This window comes from Caretta caretta, chromosome 6 (assembly GCF_965140235.1).
Source record: "Caretta caretta isolate rCarCar2 chromosome 6, rCarCar1.hap1, whole genome shotgun sequence".
Lineage (NCBI taxonomy): Eukaryota > Metazoa > Chordata > Testudines > Cheloniidae > Caretta > Caretta caretta.
Window position 1 is genome coordinate 57561718 of NC_134211.1, and position 26874 is coordinate 57588591.

The following is a 26874-nucleotide window of genomic DNA, read 5'->3' on the forward strand; positions in this document are numbered from 1 at the left end:
AAGTGCCTTCTGGGTCTCTCCCAGCACCAGGCTTCCTTTGGACTAAGTTTTGTTGCCCCTGAGTAGGTGATCTGGCCCCCATGGGTGTGGGCAGAGCCCTGCTCTGTGCCTGCTTGCTGACCTCCTGCTTCTTTCCAGGAGTACGAGCTGCTGGTCCTGCCCAATGCCTTCATGATCCACATGCCTCACGCCCCCAGCTTTGACATCTCCAAGTTCCGCTTGAGCGCTGGCTACCGGGGCTGCCTGCAGACACTGCGGGAGGAGTTCCACCAGGACCTGTCGCGTAGGTATGGCGCTGCCGCACTCAAATACCTCACTGCCGAGAGGAGCCTGTGATGCTGAGGGACAGCGTGGCGGTGGGCTGGAGGGGGAAGGGGACAGACCACTTCCTTCCTGTGTGGCTCACTGCCTGAAAGGGATCAAACCTGCAGCACTGTTTCCCCAGCACAGGAACAGTAGCTCCCACTAGGGATGGAATGGAAAGAGTCAAGAGAAAGGGGCTTTTAGTTCTTAAACTGCTCCTGAGTGGCTGAGGGTTTCCTCACAGAAAGCTGAAAGCCTCACCCAGAGACAGGCCAACATTGCTAATCTCCCAGCAAGTGGGCTACCTGGAGCCTATTTCCCACTTCAAGGGCCGGGGTGGGAGGCACCTATTGTTCATTTTCCAGAGGTTTGGCCAAAATGTGAATGACACCAGTGATGAGGCTCCCATGCAGTCCCCTGGGGCACTTGTTTCCCAGCCTCACTAGTGTCCTTGCTAGAAAGCTTTACCTGACGTTCTGCAAGATGCTCCCTTGCTTGGTTTCATCAGGTCCTCCCATTTGCACCCTCTGTGCTTTGCCTCCTTCGGGGCCCTGCACAGTTACCACTGTCGGGTGTAGCTTAGCCCTGCAAGACAGGCTGAACTTTAGTTCTTAATTTCTTCTGATGAACCTCTTTCTCTCTCTTTCCTCCTTTCCTGTGCCTAGAGGGAGCTGAAGCACCCCCATGTTTCCCCAAGGGCAAAGTGGCCTACAGAATTGGTCTCTTAGGGTATGCCTACACTGCTGTGAAAACAGGTGACCTGTGGCAGCTGGTGCAGGGCTATAAAACTGCAGTGTAGACGTTAGGGCTCAGGCTGGAGCTGAGGCTCTGTGACCCTTCCTGCTTGTTTGCAGGTGGTTGTATGTGCACAAGCGTGCCCATCTTTTGCTGGCTGAGGGTCTGTACACAAAAACACCTGCCAGCTAAGATCCCTGCATAGGTACTGCCTCGGGCCAGCCTATACCACTAACCTTCATGGCCATCTTCCCACAGAGGATGGGAAGTCCTGTCCCTCTTCCCCATGCAGTCTGGGCGGAATCTCAGGCTGCTGCCCCTTGGTGTCGCATCCCTGGATTTTCCCACACATGGCTAATGAGGGTTGGTGCTGCAGGTCTGGGGCCCACAGCATGTTTGGTTCTGGTCTGTGCCTTGGAGCTGAGCCACTATTGGATCTATTGCCAAATCATGGTGCCTGTTATGATAAAACCATTCAGTCCCTGCCGCTCTGGCAGTAGGTAAAACTGTCCCCTGGTAGGCCACCAGCTGCTTAGAGAAACCTCTCTAGGGGTCACTTCCAAGTCTCAGAGGGAAAGATCCTGAATCTCAGTAATATTGACACTGACAATCAGGGACATGGTTGACATTGTAGCTGGGTGCTATGGTCAGAGACCTATGCTGGGAGCAGCTTTGGCCAGGCGCTGTTCCACAGTCCTCACACACTGGAGCATGGAGGCACAGTTGCTTTCCTCACTCTCTATTTAAGTTATTTAAGATGATTTCTCACAGGGTATAAATGATTAGGAGGGCCTAGGGTTTTTAGCCTCTCTCTTCCTTCCTGATGGTTCTGAAGTATCTTCAGGACTGTCAGTGCTAGACTCTCTGCTCTTCACTTCCTGGTAATCAAAGCCGCTACTGTGCTGGGAGCAAAACATTCCGGCCAGGGTGAGGCAGGCCCAGGGGCTACTGTTCTACACTCTTTGTATGGAAAGGGCATAAGTGTCTCCTCTATTTTTTAATTAAAGCTTTTTTAAAATTCTTTTTCAAATCCTTGGAGAGCCATGTGGTTATTTTGTCACATTATGTCTGATGCTGGAGGTGGGGCAGGGCTTACAGGCTGGCAGGAAATTAGGGCAAGTTCACTTCCCCAGGAGCGAGGGTTGTGTGTGGAGCTGATACTGTGTCACAAGGTTGTGAAGGGATGGTAACTACAGGGGGGGGGGGGGGGGGGGGCGGCAGTGACAAGATGATGTAGAAATGTCAGCTCCACCAAGCAAGAGAGAACTCATCCCCTACCCAGAACTGGTCCTTCTGGTATTTACTGACACCAGGAAGATCAGGCCATTGTCTAACAAACTGTTGTGGCAGTGGGTGGCTGCAGTTATGCTCACAAAAAGTGACTGGACAAAGGGCATTGCAGGATTCCCTGGGAGTTGGCACTTGCTAACTTAAGGTCAAACAGATAAAAAGATGTATTGTTTTCTCTGCCAGTGGGCCCCTACCCAGCTCTAACAGGCAAGCTAGGCTCTTTCTATCTCACAAGTCATCCCCTTTAACAGACATGCTACAGGGCAAATTCTACCCTCAGTGTCACTTCTGCAGCCCTTCCACAAGTGCAACCACTCAGAACCTAGTATCCAGTTCTGTTGCTGGTGTACAAGAGGGAATGGAGTGCAGCTCTGTGTGCTGAGCTGGTGCTATGGGGCTAACAGCACTAAGGCCATGTTTCGTCCCTAGAGGTAGCAGCTGAGACCTTCAGAGAGCACTCTGAAGGGTAAGAGGTCCTTTTGTACAGTTACATCAGACCAAACCCACACTTTGAGCCTATTTGTGAATTGGCTGGGAAGCTTTTCCTGTACTATTAACAAGGGTTCCTTCTTCCTGCCATCTTAACAAAAGATGAGACCAGTAGTAACCACCTGCCCATAGCAGCATGTGCCTAGACTAGAGCTTAACTAAAATCAAGCTAATGTTGTTACCTAGCATCTGTGTTAGGAGAAATGGTGATGTTAGGTCAGGTTGAGCTAGTGCTGGTTAGTTAAGCCTGCCTATACTTGATCAATTTTCTTAGGCCAGGTCTAGACTAGAAATTTTTGCTACTGTAAAGGCCTGCTACAGGTGGGAGCATTTTGGTGACATTTCTCTAGCCCCAAAAGCCCTAGTCAAGATGCAGTTCTATCCTGGCTTAAAAGTGATAGCTTATTTTGTTTGGGGAGGTGAATAAACTATACTGCCAAAAACGCTTTTTTGCCAATATAAGCTGTGTCTATGTTAAGAGGGTTTGCTACTACAGCTGTACCAGGAAATCTTTTCTAGTACAGACCTGGCCTTAGTCAAGCCAAACCATACCCTGTGGCCCATACGTTGAAAAAAGACTTAAGAGCCACTGACCCAAAGTAAAATTGGGTCTAGTCTGAGTTTCTAGTGCTCCTTCTGGGTTTGTGATCTTGATGGAACCACTGACGTGTGCGGTGAACATCCTGCAACATCAAAGCATCAGGAGTTACGGCCTTGCTTTGTTCTCACCCCTGAACACAAACAATGAACAAAATTGCAGCTTTGGTGCATAAGGGGGAGCTAGTGAAAGCAGAAATGAGATCTGGCTGCATAGGCTAATGGCCCTTTTGCCTTGTGGAAAGTATAGCTGTTTGACAAAGTTACGCTTTCAACCTCTACCTGAACATATTCACCCACTGATGAAAATGAAGCCTGAGCTCCCAGTAGACTGAGATTAGTTCTGGGCTCTGTATCACTTTCTCATGAGCTCTTACAGTATAAAGCTCTTCCAGGTCCAGGTGCCCCATGTAGTGATGGGAAATGCTTCCCTCACCTGGTAAACATGGCTACAGAGACAAGCGATTTTATTGTGTTTTATTTAGTAAAATGTTAAAATAAATAAATACAAATTGATCAGATGCTCTGTATCCCTCTCCCCCTCCCCTCCCCTCCCTTTAATTTGCTAAAATCTAAACACAGTTGTACCAAAACTGAAACCACAAGGGACTTGAAGGCTACAGAGAGAAGGCAGCAAAGAGACTGCAATTCACTATTAGCATCAGGCTAAAAAAAATAGAGATATTTAAAAAAAACAAACCAGCTCACGAGTCAGTATTATTCTCATTATGCAATTCTGTGAAAACAAAGTGGTATCATTCAAAAAAGGGTATTTTACACCAAGGCCTGCAATGATATGGGATTCGTAGGGATGGGAGGGACCACAAGAGATGTTGGGGTTATCTGGCACGAATGACAAATGAGACAGAGGTGAGGAGAGGTTGGATGGTATCTGGATATAAAGGTTCTTCGTTCCTGTGCATGACTAAATATGTCACACACAGCTGTGGAAATCTATTCAACCAAAGACAAAACCTGCTACTTTTTCTGGTAGTGCCCTGGAGCACTAAGGACTTATGCTGCTGATCTTTTACATGTACTTGCACTGAAGATGCTAGTTTCAAGTGTAACCACTCAATCCTGCCACAGGTATATGAGATGCTGGGGCCACTTCCTTGTTACAGAAATTAAGGACCCCTCAAAAACAGCTGCTTTCCTGTTTCTTTATCTAGAACCCAGTGCCCAAATTATTATTAGCCTCTTTGCTATTTTCCTCTTCTACAGCGACTTGGAATTAGCTCACAGGTAGGTATAACACAGCCAGGGGCTGAAGGCACAGGCAGGGGGTGTGGGATCTGTTACTAAAGAGCATTTCAAGAAAATCAGGTGGGTGGGAGAGGATAAGATGGCTCAGGTGATGGGAACTAAGCTATGGAGTCTTTCATCTCTAGCTCAATGGCTTCAATATGAACCATGACAATTTTAAAGCTGGTCAGGGCCTATAAGTGGAGACAAGGCACTTGTGGTGAGATAAACTAGGCAAGATCAACACTATACCCCCACTCGTAACTGACCCTGCCTAGGTTACCTCCATGTAAAACTACAGGTGCCTTGTCTTCCCTAGTTTTTCCAGCATGACAACACACACACATTAGTTAGCCCATGGTAAAAAACATGTTTTTGTCAGTGAAGCCATAGCCTGAATGTGGGAGCTCATAGTAGACTCTCCAGCAGCGCATGCCTGGATGAGGCTGGTGGGTTCAGGCTGGGAAGCAGGCATTGTTCTTAGGGCAATTTAAAATGTAATCTTCTAAGGAGCCCTGGCTGCCTGTCATGGGTGGTACAGGGAGTGACCCAGAGGCAAAGTAAATTTTGAAAGGGAAAGGTTCATGTTAAATTCTGCTCTCAGCCTTAGAGTCAGTCAGCTATTTCAAGACAATGATCATTAAAATGAGGAACCATATGAAAACGTGTTTCAGAATTACAGACTAGCCCAGAGCAAGCAATAACATGTAGCCTGCTGCTCTGTTCATCTGTTACTGTTAATATACCCATTCGCTCAGTGGTGTCAGTTCCTGATGACCAAAGAATGAGAGAAACACTTGGCCCTTATACAGCAAGTGTAGAATTACCACCCCATTACTATTTAATAGAGGGGGAAACAGAGATATATAAGGGGTTTGTTTTTTTCAAAAGTGGCAGCTGATTTTTTTGGGTGCCCAACTTGAGATGCCTTCATTTTGATTTTCAGAGGTACTGAGCCCTGGCAGCTTCACATGCTTTAACTGGAACTGTGGGTGCTCAGTACAGGACTTCTGAAAAATCTGGCCCTTGCTCTTACACTGGCTAACCAAAAATCAGAGGCAACTGTTGAAAAATTTCCCCTAGAGACTTAACCAAGGCCACACAAGAAACGCATAGCAGAGCTGGGATTATAACTCAGGAGTTACTGGGCCCTAGCCTTGTGCTCAATCCACTGTGCAACTCTGCTTGTTTAGTGAAAATAGAATCTCTTTTCTGGCTCAGAGGCACCAGCCAATTCTTCATTTTTTCCCACAACACGGCTAAAGAAAGCTTTCTGAATGCCAGAGAACAAAGGAGTAGGAAGTGGCTGAGTTTATGCTGCCTGCATTGTAATAAGTAAATAAACGTAATTTCAAAACAAACCAAAAGTGATAAAAACACTGCTAAAATGACAGGAGACTGGCATCAACCTGGACCAGTTAGCAGCCTTTTCTTGCCCTTTGTCCACTTTGGGGCAGTGGGTCTCTGTTTTTGAAGCACCACTACACATTTGGGCACTACAGAACTAGTAAAAACAGTAACAATGGAGCGATTGTTCCCTTTCCTGCGCACTGAATTTATGTGAGAAGTATCCCCAGTCTGGTACCAATGCGCTGCTTCTTAACTTATATCGATGCTCTAAGAGATTCTGGCAATGGGCCCACCCAAGATACTTGGGTGCTTCCCAAAACACTTTCCTTTTGTCTTTTGAAGCTCTTGCCTAAATTAGAGGAATTCCTCTTGTGGAAAAAGAAACCAAGTCACAGGAGAGGTCAAGATAGGAAAAGAGAGTATCTGCCCCTCTGGGTCCTAGGCCCAGCCCCTTTACCTTCAACCCTATAACTGCAGCACTGCTCCCCCTTGTTTCTGTGCTCCTTTGGGATATTTTCCTATGCTTTTCTTTTACCTTTCCCCACCCCTGTGTCATTTCTCCTTTCCCTCCCATCTATTCTCCCTTTCCTCTTCCTGCCCATGCTCTTCCCGTCTGTTCCTCCCCTTACTCTCTCTGCACCACACATTGACTCTCACGCCCTTACATGCCCCTGCTCTGAGAAAAAGGCTCCCTTTTGTTTCCCCTGTGCCCATCCAGTGTTCCCCTCCAGAACAGGGAGGTGAGGAGAAGCACAGATGCTGCTTGAGGCAGGTCAGTAGCTCCTGTACATGGTGGCAGTATGGCTGAACATATGTGCCTTCAGGCTGATCATTCACTGCACTGCCCAGAATCACAGGCTGTGTTTACACTAGCATTTTTTCCTCTAAAAATATCCTACTGTTGCTACCACTGCTCCAACTTCACCCATTAAAGCACTAGCGTAGACCAGCTGCCTGTCATTTAACCTTAGCAATGTAGGTTCAGGCAACATAGCAGTTAGAAAACCAGAGGTTCATCAGAACCTTGCCTACATTAGAGCTCCTGCTGTTGCTGCCTTTAGCGGAACTTCAGTATTGGGGAAACATAGGGGGAAAAAGGCCTGTCGTTTTATTGATCTATTAATACCATGCACACCAATGCAATGTATAAATAATTATACTTTATTGTGTAGTTTCCAAATATGTGCTCATATATGCTCATCCTGTACAGGACACAAAACTACAGTCCTTGTCCCAGTCTACAAGGTGAAATGGGAAAGATGGGATACACTGGATAGCCCACAGGAGGGAATACCAGAGAAGGATTTATGAAGTATCATCACATCCCTTCTTGCGGATGTTATCAAAGGAGTAAGCCTTTATATGAGGGATCTGAATGAAAAGGGTGGAAGCTTGGAGATATATAGGAGCAGGAGTTCCAGAGCTAATTCCTTGGGCATTTCCTGTTCTACATCTGATGGCCAACAGTATGGATCTGAGGCAACATGCTGAAGCTGCTCAGCCAAGGTGCATTTACAGATTTAGCTTTCTGTTGCAGGGGCCTTAAACATCGTGTCTTCTAAATAGAGAAGACTGCAGAGCCCACTTCTGGCTGGTGATACAGCTTGTGAATGGCCTTGGGTACGGCAGTTTGCTGATCAAGTGAGCCCAGGACTCCTTGATAATGCCAAGCAAGTCAGGTGCAGGGGAAAACATTTATCCTTTTTCTCTGGGTTGAAAAAGCCATCTATGCAAATCCTCTTCTGTACAGAAAAATCCAGGAGGGAGCAGTCTTGGCAGTAAGCCTTCTGTGGCAACCTGGCAAGCCTGAACTTGCCTTGAATCCTCAGTGTTCAAGAACCCCTTAAAGCCTGATTGCTAGACTGTAATTGCTATTTCCAGCAGGACAAGGAGAGGGGAAGAAGGGACTGAGGGAACTTTATAGTGGATGTGGCTAGGGAATCCCTCTTTTGGTGGGAAGAATGTAGTACAATCATAAGGGCGGGGGAGCTTCAGAGCTCATCGTGGCTGGGCTGCTGAGGGAGTACTTAGCATGTTCCCCCACATGGATGTGGGAGGGAGAGCCAAGAGGCTGGTGGTAAAATTATTTATGGGGCAGGAACAAGGAACCGCTGCCCTTGAGGCTCCTCTTGCTATGATGGAGCACAGAGAAGAGGCTGCTCTAACTGTAGTTCAGGCATGCTGGACTTCTTAGTAGACCACATGTAGTGCCAAGGATTGAGTCTTATCAAACTAGCCCTGGTCTGGGTCCTGGAAGGTGGCCAAAGGAGAGTTGGGCCCACTGCTCACCTCAGACCCCATATCAGCCAAAATTCTTGTCTGTGCCCTGAACAGGGATGGGGATAGAGCTGACAGATAAAGTGCCTAGTGGCAGGTGCAACAGAACGTCCTACCCTATGCCTGGTCATGTCATCACTACTCTTCTGTCCTTTGAGAAGGCTGGACCAGGGAAGCCTCCAGCAAAAAGTTTCGGTTTTGGCATCTGAATATTCCGTATTTTAAAAAAGGGTTTAATTTTCATGCTGTATTAAGCTGGTGTGAGAGCAAATCAGACATGGTTCAGTCTTGCTAGGGATATACCTGCAGTGCAAATTCATTGATGATGTTTTGCTACATCTGTATTATAAGGACACCTCCATTTATTCCAAGTACCTCAGGCAGCCACAAGAGGAGGATTTCACTCTGGGCCTTTGTGAATGCTGGCCAGGCTCAGAGTACAAAGGGTGGGCCTGGAACAGTCCCTGGAAGAAGCTGATTTGAAGTTGAGGAGGTCAGGATTAATCTTCAAATCTCCAGACAGTTTGGATATGGATTTGCTTTCTGAAGCCTTGTCGTACTGTCAATAAAATACATCACTGACTTCCTGTCAACAACTAAACTAATAGATCTGCCCACAAAATCTCCACAACCTTTTAACTCTAGGTAGGCAGATGTAAATTATCATTACCAAAAGAGTCATATTTGCAACTACAGGCGAATAAGATTTTTGAGTTGCTCATATAACAGACCCTGTTAACCAGGATTCTCCAGGTGCAAAGCATTTTATCCTACCACTGATAATCACCTGCCAGTGATGCACTCACAGAACCATTAAGTTTCCTACACTGTCCACCAATAAACCACACCAGTACTACTTTGTGACTGTCTGTTTTGTACAGCACTGAGCACACTGATGGCTCTAAACAAATAATAAATCATCATACTAAGTATTCTGTCAAGTATTCTGTCTGCATGACATCCCACAAATGTACCTTCCAGACATTTTAAGAACAGATTGCAAGGATAAGGGAAAAGCTATTTCTAAAATTCACTTGTTCTTTTTCTGAGCAGTGAGAGAGGCAGCACGACTTAGTTGGGCTGGGAGCTGGAAATGCATCGGATACCAACTCCCTTTGTGGCCTCATTTTAGCTCCCTGCCTCAGTTTTCCAATCTTTAAATGGGAATAAGTCGTCACCTACTCCTGGCAGTGATATAAGGATTAGCTAAATGTCCATATGCTGCTTAGGAAATACAAAATACTAAGTATTATTATATGTAGCTTTCCATATGGCCTCAGTTCAGAGAAATTTAGACCTGGAGAGGTTTCAACACCATCAGACCATACCAAATATGACAGGAAAGAAAAGGCAGCAGATATTAGAGAAAGATAAAAGCTAACTACCAAACAGTTGTAATTTCTGCATTGTTTGGGACTCCTCTGAGCAGCTAAATCTATATATATATTATTTTCTATTTAGTAAATCATAGAATATCAGGGTTGGAAGGGACCTCAGGAGATCATCTAGTCTAACCCCCTGCTCAAAGCAGGACCAATCCCCAATTTTTGCCTCAGATCCCTAAATGGCCCCCTCAAGGATTGAATTTGGGTTTAGCAGGCCAATGCTCAAACCACTGAGCTATCTCCCCCCCTGTCAATTCCCTCACTGCCCAGTGTTTCCAGCTGGACAGCAGTGGCTCCTGTTTACTTAATGTCTGTGCAGCAGCATTGCTAATGTCAGCACAGCTCATGGAATGGTACTTGCCTATTAACTGATGTTGCTGCAGAGCCAATAGGGGAAGCATACCAAAAAGGGTCAGAGAGAAGGAAACAATCTACCAGAGACAAAAACTCCAACTCTCACCATTTCCCTGCCAGGTCATAGTGGAACTTATGGTAGGCTTTTGTAGTCTGGAGGATTTTTTCTAACAAAAATTTTAACATGGGTAGAAATCAGACCTAAGTAAATTGATGTACCTCTTCAGAGCCTAGAGACAAGCAGACACCTTCAGAAAGGGGCAGTGGGTGTGTTTACAGGGGTGGCATGGAAAGGACAAGGTATTAACATCTCCTGGTGCTGCACTGCCTTTCAAAACAAGTAAGACTACCACTGAATTCCAGCCTCAGCCCCTTCCAGTAACTGGCAGAGGAGAAATCAAACCAGTACTCAGCCTTCAAATGTACTGTGACCCCCAATGGCACAGTGCTCCAAACAGCACTGTGAAGGTAACACTGGGGGAATCACAGGAATATGCGAATTGCCATGCCAGTAAGACTGGGGGTCCATCTAGTCCAGTAGCCAGTCTCTGACATAGTATCTTCAGAGAGAGGTGGAAGAAACTCCTCTACAGTGACTGGCTTATGCCCTAAAGCAAGAGGGCATATATCCCTAGTTTATTTTCTCTCATTATCCTATAAATATTGGATCCTTTTAAAAATCCTACTAAGCAACTGGACCCAATGAGTTACACAGGTTAATTGTGTGTTGTTACAAAAAAAGTATTTCCTTTGATCAGTTTTAAATTTGTTTCAAGGGCTGTGTTCCTGCTTTGCCACTCCTGCTAACTGATCTTTGCTGCTTAACTGGCTTCAGACCAGAACACAGACATTTGAAGATAAAGTCTAGTTTATCATAGGGCAAGCTGAGAAGAGCACACAAGAATTCCTCCTCCAAATCTACTGACAAGTGTAAGAACTGAGGATCAGCTCCTGGGCTCAGAGCTGAAAAAAGTGTGTGTTCACTTCACTGGAAAAGGGGAAGTGTCCCTGAGGAACAAAGTGTTAGTAAAAACAGACACTAAAGGAGAGTGAAGAAAACAGCGCCAAGGATCTCCAAGGAGCATATGCAGCTATGGCTGCAGTGAGATTTTCAGGCTATGCCAGAGTCAGGGTATTCACTCTGCTTTGCCCAGAACACAGTAAGCAAAATGCAAAGCTTTTCAGTGTTGCATTGCCATCCCCGGAGCATGTCTACCTGGCTATTAAAATACATGCACCCTCATCACCACACAAGGAGCTCTGCCTGAGTTCATCTGCATAGTGGGCCAAACATTGCTCTCACTGAAGCCAGGGGGAGTTTGGCCATTGAGTTCAATGGGAACAGGCTTTGGCCCAATACATTCATATGCGTTAGCAGAACTGATAGCCACTGCATGTCCAGCACACTAAACTGACACAAACAATCCCTATAATAATGGAACTCACCAGACATGCTCTGCTACCCACAGTCACACTATAATATGAAAGAGATGGAATTCTGAAATAAGGTGATATGACAAAAGGAGATTTCAGGTGTAACAAATCCACTGTCTTTCATCCCCATTAATTCTACACCTGTGATCTAATCAGTCCATATTTAAATATTACAAAAGCATAAAGGCTTTAACAATCAAGCTGCCAGTGCTCTTTTCTGGGCTACTAACACACAAAAGAATGGGTAGATGTGATAAAAGGAGACAACACAGAGAGCTCCTCCGATGGAGAGTGAGTTGCAGCACTTAGAATTCAGCCAGTGGCATGTATGATATACCTACGGAAACCTGCCCCATGGGATTTTAAAACACAAACACAGCAGAATGTCATCATAATAGGCAAAGTCTGTGTCAAAAAATTCTAAGCACACAGCATTTTCTCCAGTTCTGACACCTTTTTAATAGAAATCACTTGTTTAGGAAACAAATAGCACTTTTATAATTTTTACAATGTTTCTTACCTTGATCTTATTTTAAGTAACACTAGGAAGACCTCAATATCTTTTATTTTCCTTTTTCATTTTAAAAAAGTTGTTTTTTCCCAGATACAAAGATTTTGCCCTTGCATAAAAAAACAGTGCCCAAAACGATGACACAAGGACTCACAAAGACTCACTGTATCTCACTGACACTATTACTTCTAATCTATACCATGCAAGGTCCCATCTACCTCTTTAATTAGACTGTCAGCCTGAATAACAGCTTTTCTATTCCTTATTTATTTTTTGTTACCAAAAGAAAGAGAGGAAATGAAAGAAAAGGACATTTCTCTGTTCAGTGCACACATCTGGGTCATGTGCTGCTTTGTTCAGGATATTTTTGTTGTTTTATAAATATAGAAAAGGGTTGGAACCTCATTTTCAAGTAAAATCATTGATGCACATTTTCCCTTGAGACACCCCCTTTCAATGCTTCAACTCAACCATTTTGGTCCCCTCTCCCAACAAAGGCTTCCTGGATCAACTTGAAGATCCAAACCAATCCAATTCTCCAATGCATTTCATTTGTCTAGTGTGAAGAAACAGGGTTAACCCAAAGCTGCCAGGACAGAAAATCCCCAGCCTGCACATGTGCTCGTTACTCGGCGAAAAATCCATCCCCATTTTGTTTTGTACATCTCCTGTCTAAACAATAGTAAATACTGCTTATTTGATATACTTGTCCCCTCTGGGCACTGGGATTTGTTAATTTATACTTCTGTTTTTTGGTTTAATAGTGCTGAGAGTTTAGAAACAGGAAAAGCCCACAGGCTCTTTGGACTTATTTTTTCCCTACCTAAACAAACTGTTCTGCAAATAAGGATTTGAAACCTGCTCTCCTCCCTCATCCCTGCTCCTCACCCCAAACAAAAATAAAACAAACCTATAGTGGCTGTGGAGGCTGCTGCAGGCACACACTGGTGTAAAATATAGAGAGAGTAAATATATTATTTCACTTGGCATGGTGCTGGCAAAGAACCCCCAGCTGGCACTATTCATGTAACATGATCCAAACTTTGCATGTACACACAGAATAAGAAGGATCAATTGGCAAACTCCGGTGCCGCCTGGCACAAGCATCTTCACGCTCTCTCTGGAACCAAAGAACTAAAGAATTCTGCACTTTCCAGAAGAAATCCGGTTTTGCTTTTCTAGAGTTTCATTATTTTGCTGCTCCTCCTCGCCGCCACTTCCCTTGGCTCCTTCTTACTCCACTGTGTTATTTAGTCTCATCGCCTTTGTTACAGTTCACCATGCAGCTCTGGGAAGGGGCTGGGGCTGGGGTGGAGGCGGCAGCATTAGCATTGTTAGTCGAGTCCATGCCGTTGGAGATGGCTACTGAATTGACCTCAGAGTTTATGGATTTTGAAAGGTCAATGCCTTGGATGAGGCGGACCAGCTGTTTTACCTTCTCCAAGGAGCTGTGCATCTCCTTCTGTTTTGCCAGAATGGTATTCTTCATTTCCATACATTTCTGCAGCAAATTAGAACAACAAAAAGCTCAACCATTACACCCATAAGGATAATTAGCGGAATGGAAGAGGCTAAGGAAAGGAATTTAGATGTCCATCAATCCAAGTATAGGCATCTAGCAAGGAGGAGAGTTCCAGAAACGGCTGCACCTGGAAGTTCACTTTCCCAGCTTGGAGGAACCTCAAAGCTGCACACACAAATTACTTAATATTTACAGACAGATAAGTTAAATTGCCAGCAGGTAACTATCACCTGCTCTGCCTCCATTTAAGTCATTTCCCTTATAGATTAGGAAATCACCAGAGATGCCTCCATCCTATTGTGTTTCTTCTGGAGGAAAATATGGGGTTAATGTCCAGCTGAAACTAGCAAGTTTTTATTATTTTCTATTAGTATTTCATTTCTGAAATTCCTCCAACTCAGATCTGAAAATGCAGGCATCCTATAGGAGCTGACTTTGTGGAGAGCACATATGTCCTGCTTATGGGATAGAGCCTTGCTTTCACATACTGTTTTGCCTATTTTAGCAGAAACATCATTCCCTCCCCATAAATAAAAAGGGGGACTTGAAGAGAAAGATGCAGTGCCCTCTTCATTTAAAAATCTCATTTTGGGGCCATTTTTTTCTGCATGTTACAAAAAAAATCAAGACGCTCTGACAACAGGCAAGGCAAATTAGCTTAACCACTTTATGTCAGGAGCCCATGGTTGAAACTCTCTAAAAGAAAAAGGAGAAGGCAGCCAATACCTTCTCTATGGATGTGGTTCAATTTAATGATGTATAAACCACATAGGCCCCAACAGATGTCCTGCAGGAAGATGGTATCTTTTTTTAAAAAGTTTTGAAGCCTTTTGTCTACATTGATCTTCAAACCCTCCTGGTCTGAGTCCAACTTTTAACATATATATGATAGCAGCAGAAAAACCACCACCATAACTGGAAATAATTGGCCCCATGTTGGCAGTTTGAGTTAAGAGGTAAATAATGAGTCATCCATGGAGAGTGAACTGCCTTCTTCACCTATAGATAGTCCTTCTAGGTCAGGACTGAAGCACATCAGCGAGTGGGTGCTGCCCATACGCATCGCTTGAGAACACATGCACTGCTGCTTGCCAGGCCAGGCCAGCCTAGCCTTCTGGTGATAAAGAGAACATTCTAGTCCCCAAAGCTGTTAATCCAGCACCTTTCACCACTATGATATTTACTTTCTTAAAAGGATACATGTAGCCTTTTCATATATATTATTTATCTGAGTTATTCTACTGTGTTCAGTATTAGATGTCTTTGGACATCAGACACCTTATAAATACTTTTTTAAATAGAAAAAAAAACAAATCCCAAAGTGTGTGAGGGTGAGTACAGTGAAATACACTAGAACTGTATGATGTCATAAATGTTGGCTATGGAACAGAACTTAGCATTTACAGTTCTCTGATATTATCATGGGACCTCCTGAGGGGCTCATGTTTATATGTGGTGACTTAGGAGTCCAGCTTGTGTGTTATTGTGAAAGAAAGTTACATGCTAACACACAGGTTCTAGTTATTACGGTTACAAAACAAGGTGGAAAACATGGTTTCTGGTTAGGGGGAAAAAGTGTGGCAAGGTGTAATTAACATTAGGCGGGGCACCCGAAGTTTGCCCAAATGAAGACTGCCTTGGAAACTCATCAGGAACCTGAGGGCCAAACCTGTGAGTAACATGGAGACCACGGCAGTTGCTTTCATTTTAGATATAACGGGGCCGTGCACCAAGGCTGTAAGTCCCACCATGCAATTTGGCCTACTGAGTGAGAATAAAATGAAGCATCAGATATTAGGACCTGTAGCTACTTAGGTTGCTCCTCTGTAATAAAAATAAGAGCCATAGAGTCCATATAAATCTCCATGGGTTGTGTTTGTCAACTGTTGGTATTATGGGTTACTGTACATCTGCAAGATACAGCTAGCATAAGTTCATTTAGCTGTACTTTAAACATCCAAAATATCCAAAGGGCAGGAGAAAGAGCAAAGCTCAAATAGAAGCTTACCCAACTCCTACTGACTTCTATGGAAATTGGATCAGGCCTACAGTAGCAGTCTCCAGACTTATGCTCCGCCAGCTTGCATGGTGCTAGAATGAAAGGACTACAGAGAACAAGTGTAGCATTACAGCTGAGAAAAATACTTACTGTTATGGAATTGCTGAGCTGTTTGACCTTCTGCTCTAGTTGTTCTCTTTCTTGTTTTAAATCTGAACTCCATTTAAGTAGCTTCTGTTTCTCCTCTTCTTTTGCTGTAAAAGGGAATAATAACCCTCTCAGTGATGAATATTTAAAGAGTCCCTGTTATGCCCTTCAGATGGAGTCTCTAAGCTACTTCACACAATGGACACATTGGATCATACTGAAATTGTACCTGCCTAAAGTGAAGAGTCACATGAAGCTTTCACAAAGTAGTTGGACTGCCCTTTTCACATTATTACTTGGGTTGTCAAGGGTTTTCCCCCTTAATTTCCTTTTTAAAACAAGTCATACCCAATACCATTCCCAAAATAACATTTTACAAACATGAAAGCAATGCAAAGGTGTTCTCTCTTTTCCTACCTGCTTTGTATGCAATATATGAATGAACAATTGCTAAAGTCCCTGGCCATGGGATTGCTTCTTCCTTCTTCAGCATCTGAAAGAAAAGAGTGTGTACATTTAACTGGCACACATTTTACCTCTGGGAAAGGGAGAAAGAAAAAGGGAAGAGACAAAAAGAGAGGGTGAGACAAAAGAATTTATTTCATGGCTATCATTAGGCACAACCTGTTAACATAATGCCTTGCAATCCTGTTCCGAGGTTCAACAGAGGGAATTATTTGCATCTATATTATAGCCTCCACAACAGAGGCTGATTTATCACAAATGTCAGCATTTTCTCACTCCCTCATAACCACAAACATCTTCTGCTCATGACACGTAACAGGTTAAAGAGGAATTAAAAGACAACGTATCTGATCTCAAACTTGCCAGGGGACAGGAACATGGCTTCATGGCTCAGACAAACTGCTGATCTAAGTTGTTCCTGGAAGAAATCCTCTGATGGCACAGAACAGCCTCTGCACCACACATATGAACTTCACACTTTCGAACAGATAAGACATGACACTTTCCCATCTCCACCTGCTCGCAGGATCACATTACTGGTGTTGCCAAACCCTCCTCATAAGGATAAGCATCATACTTATCTTTAAGAGGATAAAAAGATTCCCTCTTAATATACCTTATTTAGGGAGGAAGAATGAAGCTTGGTAGCTCACCAGAGGAATGACCCAGGGGACTGAGGCTGGAGTCACGCTAAAGCAAAATGTCTCTGACACTTCTAAATTTATTTTCTGGTAACTTTTCAGTAAAACAAACCGGTAGGGGTAGGCGGGTGGGGGGGGGGGTGTGAGAGAAAGGAAGGCTATGCCCCCTCCTCCTTCAGCTACAACCATGTTGAGTAATTTAATCTACTGGGATTTTTTGTTTGTTTTTTTGTTGTTGCATTATGTAACATGCATGTGGAAATGCCAGGTTGTTTTCTTATGTTATCATCTGGTTAACAGAGGCTCACATGGACTACTAAGGCACTCTCTTAGGTAAGACAGTATGTTAATAGCTTTTGGCTGCTGGCTTAACAGCAATCCATTGTAATTCTTGAAGTTCCAAAATAGGGGAAATGAAAACAGCAATTTATTTCTTTATCTTGTAATATTTATGCCATTAATGGATGAAATATCATCTCATTATTCCAATCCATTTGTATACTTTTACAGAGAGATTTTGAGGGAAGAAGGTCCAAATCATTCATCGATAGTCATTATTCTGATATCGAATGTATCACGAAAGAGAACAGGAATGACAACCTCTCTAATGTTTGGGTTTTACCAGGAAGCACTGGCTCAGTATTTTCTCTCTCTATTAAGGGTAGGCTTGTGCAAATATCCTATTCACTTTGGACAAAGAACTACCACCTTTCAGAGAAATTCTGAGTAAAAAAATCTACAGGAAAATCCTTATGGGTCATAGAGAACCTTTCCCAAAAGTTTGTGTGCTTTGCCCCAGAAAAGCAGAGTTGAAACACAAGGGTAACACAAAAGGACCCTGAGTCTGGAAGCACAAAAGTAAGACTTAAAGGCTTAGTATTTGTGAGCATTCGAACAGTGGCAATTTGATGAAATTCACACAAGCCTAATTACAGATCAAATAGATTTGCTCAATGTCAGGCTGTTCCAATCTAACTAAGCCAAGTGATCAGGTTATTTTCTTTAACTCGGAAAATCTTTGTAGTGCACTGTGTGTAACTCCCTATCTTTCAAACAATACCTGGTCTTGACATTTGGGACAGATCCACATGCCCTTGGGAATGGTTTTCAGAGGTGGGTCCAGACAGTCCAGGTGATACACACGTGAACATGTGTCACACATCAGCAACTGCCCGCTTTTCCTGCAAACACTGCAAAAATCCTCATGGATATCGCCCTATAAAATTGAGGGAAGGGGGTGAGAAAGAAGAAGGCAAAAAGTGAACTTTGACCTTTGACATCTACATCCTAGTTGAATGTAAACTCTTCCGCACAAGCTATAGCTATGGGATTCCATATGGCTAAGTTCTTTTTAGGAGGTGTAACTGGAAAACCAGCGAAGATGACAGAAGTACAACTCCCTCTGCCCTCCCCAGGTCAGAGGCCCTAGTGAACATTTGTTACCACAGCCTCTAGTAACAATCCCCACCCCACCATCCATCTTAGTTAGGAAGATTTTCAGTGGTTTTAGCCTGCACTGGTAAGATACCCACTTTCCTTGGTCCTTCTAATCTTTGGATGTAAGCACAGCTCCATGTGGGGAGCATACAAATGAGGTTGCCTCATGTCCACAGTCTTTCCTAAGAAACCCACAGAGGGCAATACTGAACTTTAAAACAACACCAGCAAGTATTTAGAGCACATATGTGACATCTTTTCAAACTGTTACAGTGAAAGAGAAAAGTGCTCTGATTTGTAAATTAAAAAGAATGGACCCAATTCATCCCTGAGGTAACTCCTTTAACTTCACTGAAGTTACATCAGGATACATTTAGCCCATTATATTTTAAAAATCCATCGCCCCAGCGTCACAATGACTACTGATTTCTACTTCATCATTAGCCCAGGGCTGTGAGGAGCAGAACGAGGGGATATCAAGAGTTCATACAACCAAGAGGGAAAAAATGTTATTTTCAGCCATAAGAGGCTTTCACAAGGAACGGAAAAGTTAGTAGACAGTGTCCTTTTAAAAATCTATGTTTTACTATTCTTGCATTATTAGTGGAGGCACTTCCTTTCCCCAACTATTCACGCCCCAATGACCCTCCCCCACAATGCAAAATTCATGGCAAGGTTAGGTTTGTTTTTCTCTCTTTATTCCCCTCTCTCTTTCCTCCCATCATTCCCATCTCATGCTTTTGTGATTTTTAATAAGTAGATGTTTGAACAGAAGAACACACAAGGAAAACACCCAAACTCTACCCTTTATCCACCTGCGGGCTGCTCTGGCAATGTGCCACACCTAAGACCCAATGTCTCAAGCCCTCGGCACGCGCAATTTCCATTGAATTCAGTGATGTTCCGTACACACAACGCTTATAGAATCTTAACCCTAATTTGTCTAAAATGAAGCAAATTGTAGCTGCATGCCTCTTTAGTATGAAATATTGGGGCATGAAATGTTCCATTTTGACTTGAGTAGCCTGTTCACATGTTGGAGGAGTTTTGCCATTTTAGAATCATGCTAGACTTTGCCTCGCTCCTATATAGTATGTGGCTGGGCAAGAAAAAGTGGATTTTTTCTTTATTAGCGATAATTAGGGCCCTACCAAATTCACAATCCATTTTGGTTAATTTCACAGTCATAGGATTTTAAAAATCATAAATTCCATGATTTCAGCTATTCAATCTGAAATGTCAGGTGTTGTAATCGTAGGGGTCCTGACCCAAAAAGGAGTTGTGGGTGGAGGGGGGTTGCAAGGTTATTACGGACGGGAGGGGGTTGCAGTACTGCTACCCTTACTTCCGCGCTGGTGCTGACGGCAATGCTGCCTTCAGAGCCGGGCAGGTGGAAAGTGGCGGCTGCTGGCCGGGAGCCCAGCCCTGAAGGCAGAGCCACTGCTAGCACCAGCGCAGAAGCGAGGATGGTTTGGTGTCGTATGGTACGGCCACCCTTACTTCTGCGCTGCTGCCTGCAGAGCTGAGCCCTCAGCCGACACTCTCCAGCCGCCCAGCTCTGAAGAAAGCGCAGAAGTAAGGGTGACAATACCACAACCCCCCTAAAATATCTTTGTGACCTCCGCTGCAACTCCCTTTTGGGTCAGGACTCCCAATTTGAGAACCGCTGGTCTGCCCTATGAAATCTGTATAGTATAGGGTAAAAGCACAAAAAAGACCAGATTTCACGGGGAGAGACCAGATTTCACGATCTGTGACACATTTGTCATGGCTGTGAATTTGGTAGGGCCCTAGGGATAATGTATTAAATGCATGCAGCAAGAGATCCACCATATTTTCAAAGAAAATCACACACAAATACAGTCTGCTGAGGTTTAACTTTCAGACTCCATGACAGATAAGTCTCACTCTATCGGGAGCTGCTCTTCGTCTCTTAACTCCCAAGGCTAACACTGCTGTCCTGTTTTCTAAAGGGTCAATCTTTCTTGAAGCTCAGTGTCATCTTTTGATTCCATAACTTCCATGAATCAAATGAGTGTTGGGTTCTGAGATCATTTAATCTTTAATACTAAAGAGAGTTCTTAAATGTTAATTGAAGAAGCAAATTAGTGAGATTTCATGCCTCCCTTGAAATGAAATTTGTGTTGCTGGGAAGAGCTTCCTTTTCCTTTTTCCTGCATTGTGTGAATGCATAGAAGGAAAGAAGGCAGACAGGAAACAAGATAAAGGCAAAGAGAAAATCCTCTGCAATCCAGTCTTCAAAGGAAACTCATCCTAGAGCCTTTTGAATTCTATGTTAATGCATGTCCCAATCTTGTGATGCACTGAACATCCCCAACTACCACTGAACACAATGGCAATTGAGAGCACTCTGCATGTTGCTGGGGCGATCAGTATCTTTCAGGATGAGACCCATTAAACACTGGAGCATCTGATATCCTGCAGAATCAGATCTAAGCAGATGATTTCCTTAATCTCTCAGGCACGTATCAGTTGCTCAACAATTCAGGTTTAGAACTTCTAAATTCAATGGAATGTTGAGTGATGATTCATGTAACAAGATGGGTTAATGTGCGAGGTATTAATTTTCTAGTAATACTCCATATGTACCAACTGGAATGGATACACACACACACACACACACACACACAAATCCATAGTTCTATTTTCATCTTATCAAGGCAATAATGCAATAGTGCAGAGCATTTTGTGGGAATTAATAACAAGTGGTGGATGGTTCCTGAACTCCCCCTCAACCAGGATTTAATTTCTAGGAACTGTCCCATGTCTTATTTGTTGTTAATAAATATATGTATAATATGGGCCAGATTGTTGTGATATGTCCCCTCTACATTGCTACACTCTGGCTACAGGCTTCTGAAACAGCTCTGAGTGGCCATAAGCAGCCTAGTGTAATGCATGCTGGAGGCTGAGAAGGCCTGAAGCTGGCCCCAGAATAGGGGAAGCACAAAAGGTAACAAAGTCACTTTTGGCCTCACCTCCTCTGTTCCTACTGTAGCCTAGACAGAACAAAAAATCAACCCTAAGCTCTTCAGGGCAGAGACTGGGTCTTTTTTATGTTTGTACAGTATCTAGTACAATGGGGCCCTGGAATTTAGGTATCACTGTCAAAAAAAATAAATATAACAACCAGCACTATATGTACATGTGTGTGTGTAATCTCTATATTTAGATATATCTATATCTATCTATCTAGACAGAAGATAGATATTACATCATAAAAAGCCTGTGGGAAAAAAGAGTAGGTGACCATGTATTTAAAGACAGCATTATTATGCCTATGCACAAAAGGGCTGAATTAAGGTTGTACTGGCAACCTTAATTCTTACGTCCCCTAACATTTGAGGGCTTGCCTTTGCAAACTGAATGAACATTGTTGTTTGGATGTAATTTCCCAAGTTTTTAAAAAACGTAAAAACTGAAAGATATAATTGTCATCCTGTGGTACCATACTGACTCCCACACGTGGGTCATCACCATGATTGGGATATTTAGATCCACAGCACAGCCCTATATCACTTCAGCTAACAGTAACTGGTAGCAATAGATGGCTGTTTTCTTCTAAGCAGACCTGACACTCCATGTCTCCTGGCATGGAGACACATGCATTGCCAGTGGATTTTAGAGCTATTTACTAGACATCATAGGAATGTCGAGACTCCAGAATAATGGGATTAATTCCAGGTTCTTTAGGAGAGTGCACTCAAGTGATTACAGATCTCTCTGTCCCTTCCACTCCTTTCTCCCTCTGCCTCAATCTTGCTCCGGCTCATCTTGCCCTCCCCCAGCCCAGCTTCTGCCTCTCTCTCCTACCTCTTGTTCCTACTCCCATGACCCTCATCGTTGCCCCTCCTTCCCCCGCTCTTGTGCCTGTACCCTCTCTCCTGGCTCCTGCTCCTAACTCTGTTCCTTCCTAGGCTCTTATCCATCCTCCCAGGCAGAGGTCCTGCCCTTGTCTCCACCCTCTGCATCTCTTCCCCTCCAGCACCCTATTCCTTACCCTGCTGCACTCAAGTCAGTTTGTCTCCTTCCTCACCTCCAAACTGCCTGTGTGCCAGCAGAGATAGCATGGACAGCACAGGAGAGTCTCACTGCCCTCAGTTCTGGTGCCTGGTATCACAGGTACTCCTGGAACCTGGGAGCAGCAATCGCAGTAAAAGTCCTACTTGGCCTCGGGATGGAGCATGACTAGTCACTCTGCATGTGCAGTCTAGTCAACTTGTAGAAGATGTGAGGGGATGGAACATGCTCAGTGTAGCTGGATTCATCAGAGAATTTTGCTGCCAAACGGTAACAAGCCTCTACTGAGAATGTGCAAACAGATTTTTCACAGGCATATAGTGTGGCCAAATTTGGGGGGATTTTCACACAGATGTCAAAAGGCAAATCCCTGACTCAAACGCCATACCCATGCTAAATTTCAAGTCCCTGCTCCAAAACATGGATGCAACAAAACAGTTATCAAAAATTTTTTTAACTTGGGCAAAACAAGTTATTTTCCTTAATTTTGTTTTGTTAAATAGCTGAACTGTTTCATGTGAAACTTTAAAAAAAAAATTCAACTTGAGTTAGACACCCATCATGGAAAGTTTCAGCCCAAGTGGTTTAAATTTGGCAAAACTGTCAGCAACTGAAAACAGAGTCTTAAAATGGAAAGCATTGGGCAACCTGCACCACTTATAATAAATATAGATCTTTATAAGCTAGCACCATTCTCCGAGTATCCAAGTATATCTTGTGTTGAATATCTAATTAGTAGGGCCCTACCAAATTCATGGCTGTGAAAACACATCATGAACCATGAAATCTGATCTACCCTGTGAAATCAGGCATGGAGCCAAGGGCTCCTCCCTGCGCAGGGCTCCAGCTGCTAGTCCAAGCTGGGGATGGGGAGGGATGAGACTTCCTCTTCCCCTGCAGGAGCGACTCCCAGGGTGGGTCAGACCCATCTCTGGAAATTTCCCCCTGCTGTAGGAAGCTTGGCGGTTCAAGCTGTCACCGCCCCCCTCCACGCAGAGAGGCTGTGGCTTGTGCTGTCACCTCCCAACGTGGAGAGGCTGAGGCTGCAACTGTCACGCACACCCTTGTGCAGAGAGGCTGCGGCTCCAGCCGTCATCCCCTGCGTGGAGAGACTGCGGCTCCAGCTGTCACCTCCCACCCACTCAGGCAGGAGACTGCCAGGAAAACCAGACCTATGGTAAACCACCCTCCATACCCTGTGACTCTCACTTCTGCGCTGCTGCTAGCGCTGGCTTTAGAGCTAGGCACTCAGCCAGCAGCCTTCCTCTCTGATTGCCCAGCTCTGAAGGCAGCGCCCCTGCCAGCAGCAGGGCGGAAGTAGGGTGGCGATCCCATAACCCACCTACAATAGCCTTGTGACCCTTGCACCCTGACCGCCTTTTGGGACAGTACCCCCACAGTTACAAGCATGTAAAATTTCAGATGTAAACATGAAACAGTAATTTTACCCCCTGGCCGTGAAATTGACCAAAACAGACCATGAATTTGGTAGGGCCCTACTAATTAGATTGTACGCTCCTTGATTAAAAGGGCCGTATCTTTCTCTTTGTCTTCATATATAACACCAATATATTACTGGTGCTTAAATAATTAATATTTTGTATTTCTATAGCCAAGAATTTTGAAGTCTTTTACAAACGTTAAGTCTCAGCACCCATGTGAACTAAGGAAGTACCATTATCCCATTTTACAGAAGGGGAAACTGAGTCACAAAAATGATTTGACTTTCTCAAGGATACACTGTGAGTTTGTGGAAGACTATGAATAGAACACAGATCTCCTTACTTTCAGCGCTGTTTTTACATCAAAACCCATTTTTCCTTATAGTAGTTATTAGGGCTGTCAAGCGATTAAAAAAATTAATCGCAATTAATCACACTGTTAAACAATAATAGAATACCATTTATTTACCTATTTTGGATGTTTTCTACATTTTTAAATATATTCATTTCAATTATAACAGAATACAAAGCGTACAGTGCTCACTTTATATTTATTTTTATTACAAATATTTGCACTGTAAAAAGCAAAGGAAATAGTATTTTTCAATTCACCTAATACAAGTGCTCTCATACAATCTCTTTACATTAAATTTGAACTTACAAATGTAGAATTATGTACAAAAAAACCACACACCTGCATTCAAAAATAAAACAATGCAAAACTTTAGAGCCTGCAAGTCCACTCCGTCCTATTTCTTGTTCAGCCAATCACTCAGACAAACAAACTTGTTTATATTTGCAGGAGATAAGGCTGCCCGCTTCTTGTTTACGTCACCTGAAAGTGAGAACAGATGTTCTCATGGCATTGTTATAGCCAGCATTGCAAGATATTTATGTGCCAGATGTGCTAAAGAGTCATATGTCCCTTCATGCTACAACCACTATTCCAGAGGACATGTGTCCATGCTGATGACGAGTTCTGCTTGATAACAATCCAAAACAGTGCGGACCGACACATGTTCATTTTCATCATCATGAGTCAGATGCCACCAGCAGAAGACTGATTTTCTTTTTTGGTGGTTTGGGTTCTGTAGTTTCCACATCAGAGTGTTGCTCTTTTAAGATTTCTGAAAGCATGCTCCACACCTCACCCCTCTCAGATTTTGGAAGGCACTTCAGATTCTTAAACCTTTGGTTGAGTGCTGTAGCTATTTTTAGAAATCTCACATTGGTACCTTCTTTGCATTTTGTCAAATCTGCTGTGAAAGTGTTCTTAAAATAAACAGCATGTGCTGAGTCATCATCCAAGACTACTATAACATGAAATATTTGGCAGAATGTGGGTAAAATAGAGCCAGAGACATATAATTCTCCACCAATGAGTTCAGTCACAAATTTAATTAACATATTATTTTCTTTAATGAGTGTCATCAGCATAGAAGCATAGTGTCCTCTGAAATAGTGGCCGAAGCAGGAAGGGCCATACTAATGTTTAGCAGATCTGGCAAGATCTGGACCTTGCAATGTCCGCTAAAAAAGTCCCATGCGAACACCTGTTCTCACTTTCTGTTGACAATGTAAATAAGACGTGGGCAGCATTATCTCCCATAAATGTAAACAAACTTGTTTGTCTTAGCAATTTGCTGAACGAGAAGTAGAACTGAGTGGACTTGTAGGCTCTAAAGTTTTGCATTGTTTTGTTTTTGAGTGCAGTTATGTAACAAAAAAAAATCTACATTTGTAAGTCGCACTTTCACAATAAAGAGATTGCACTACAGTACTTGTGCGAGGTTAACTGAAAAATACTGTTTCTTTTATCATTTTTACAGTGAAAATATTTGTAATAAAAAATAATACAGAGTGAGCAGTGTACGTTTTGTATTCTATGTTGCAACTGAAATCAATATATTTGAAAATGTAGAAAAACATCCAAAAATATTTAATAAATTTCAATCGGTATTCTATTGTTTAACAATGCGATTAAAACTGAGATTAATCACAATTAATTTTTTTATCACTATTTTTGAGTTAATTGCATGAGTTAACTGCGATTAATTGATTGCCCTAGTAATTATAGTTACTAAGAAATATGCCATGCAACAACCATATATTGAATAGCTGTCACTATTCTGGTGAGTGTAAATGTGAAAGTACAGATTTTTAACAAATTCATGGAGGTGTTTTTAAGATAAAGGACTCGCGATACATTTATCGTGATTTTTGATACATCTTCTGCTCCTAGAATTCATAGGCCGTAGATATTTCAAAAGGCATCTATCACTGTGGTATCTGTTTCCTTTTAAAATCAAAGTTGTCTAGGTCCATTGTTGGAAAATGAGTCTTTGGAACTGAATCCTTTTTAAAAATTAAAACAGCAATATTAATGTTTTAATGTTGCCTTTGTGCACAAATGGGGTAACCTGTCTGTAAGTGTTTTAGTATACAGATTTGTATTACTCCAGGGGGAATGCTGTGCTAACTTGCTGACACAGTACATCGCACTGAACTGAGAGATAATTTTAACAAGTTATCCAAGTGTATGCATATGTGTTATATATTTTAACCACCTATTGTGTCAACTTGCATGTTTTCTCTAGAGTCTTTGTATTTTTAAAAACTATCATTTAATTTAAAAAGTATGTTAAATCACAGAGAACTGAGCTTCAATATTAAGCAATTTCACCTAAGGCAAGAAATTCAGAATCAGGCTGGGAACACTAGAATAATACGGGTTTCAGAGTAACAGCCGTGTTAGTCTGTATTCGCAAAAAGAAAAGGAGTACTTGTGGCACCTTAGAGACTAACCAATTTATTTGAGCATAAGCTTTCGTGAGTGAGCTGTAGCTCACGAAAGCTTATGCTCAAATAAATTGGTTAGTCTCTAAGGTGCCACAAGTACTCCTTTAGAATAATACGCTGTCCTTAACTTAGCCTGTGGTAAGTAGAATTATGTACAAAATGAGTAGAATTGCAATACATGTGATAACACACCACACTGTTCTGAGAACCATTATGCTCTGGTCACAAAGCATGGTAAAAAAAAAAAAAAATCACTGAAATCAGAGCTGGAAGAGACCTAGTATGTTACCCAGTCCATCTCTTGGAGCCAGCACAGGCTTGTTCTCTACAGCATAATTTCCAGTGGTTTGTACATTTTCGTCCCAAAAGATGGAGATGCTGCACCTTTCCTTCAGAAGTCTGTTCCACAGA

The 26874-nt window shown here is 43.1% G+C and overlaps 2 protein-coding genes across 17 annotated transcripts in view; one reads left to right on the top strand and one right to left on the bottom strand.

Moving 5' to 3' along the window:
• Window positions 1-26874, top strand: part of LARGE2 (LARGE xylosyl- and glucuronyltransferase 2) — a 118034-nt gene that overhangs the window by 41612 nt on the left and 49548 nt on the right. For 6 of the 8 annotated variants that reach the window (XM_048855442.2, XM_048855440.2, XM_075129545.1 and 3 more), the window contains one exon: window positions 139-287. In XM_048855442.2, the coding sequence (XP_048711399.2) occupies window positions 139-287 (149 nt within the window). Of the gene's footprint in view, window positions 1-138; window positions 2069-7219; window positions 9892-26874 lie in introns of those variants that run through there. The other 2 variants (XM_075129548.1, XM_075129549.1) reach the window with 2 other exon arrangements.
• The window catches only part of PHF21A (PHD finger protein 21A), a 256174-nt gene continuing 241193 nt past the window's right edge, over window positions 11894-26874 (bottom strand). For 6 of the 9 annotated variants that reach the window (XM_048855453.2, XM_048855457.2, XM_048855451.2 and 3 more), the window contains 4 exons: window positions 17805-17960; window positions 16056-16131; window positions 15642-15745; window positions 11894-13471 (listed from right to left, as the gene is read on the bottom strand). In XM_048855453.2, the coding sequence (XP_048711410.1) occupies window positions 13217-13471; window positions 15642-15745; window positions 16056-16131; window positions 17805-17960 (591 nt within the window). In that variant the 3' untranslated portion in view covers window positions 11894-13216. The remainder of the gene's footprint in view (window positions 13472-15641; window positions 15746-16055; window positions 16132-17804; window positions 17961-26874) is intronic. The other 3 variants (XM_075129550.1, XM_048855458.2, XM_048855459.2) reach the window with 1 other exon arrangement.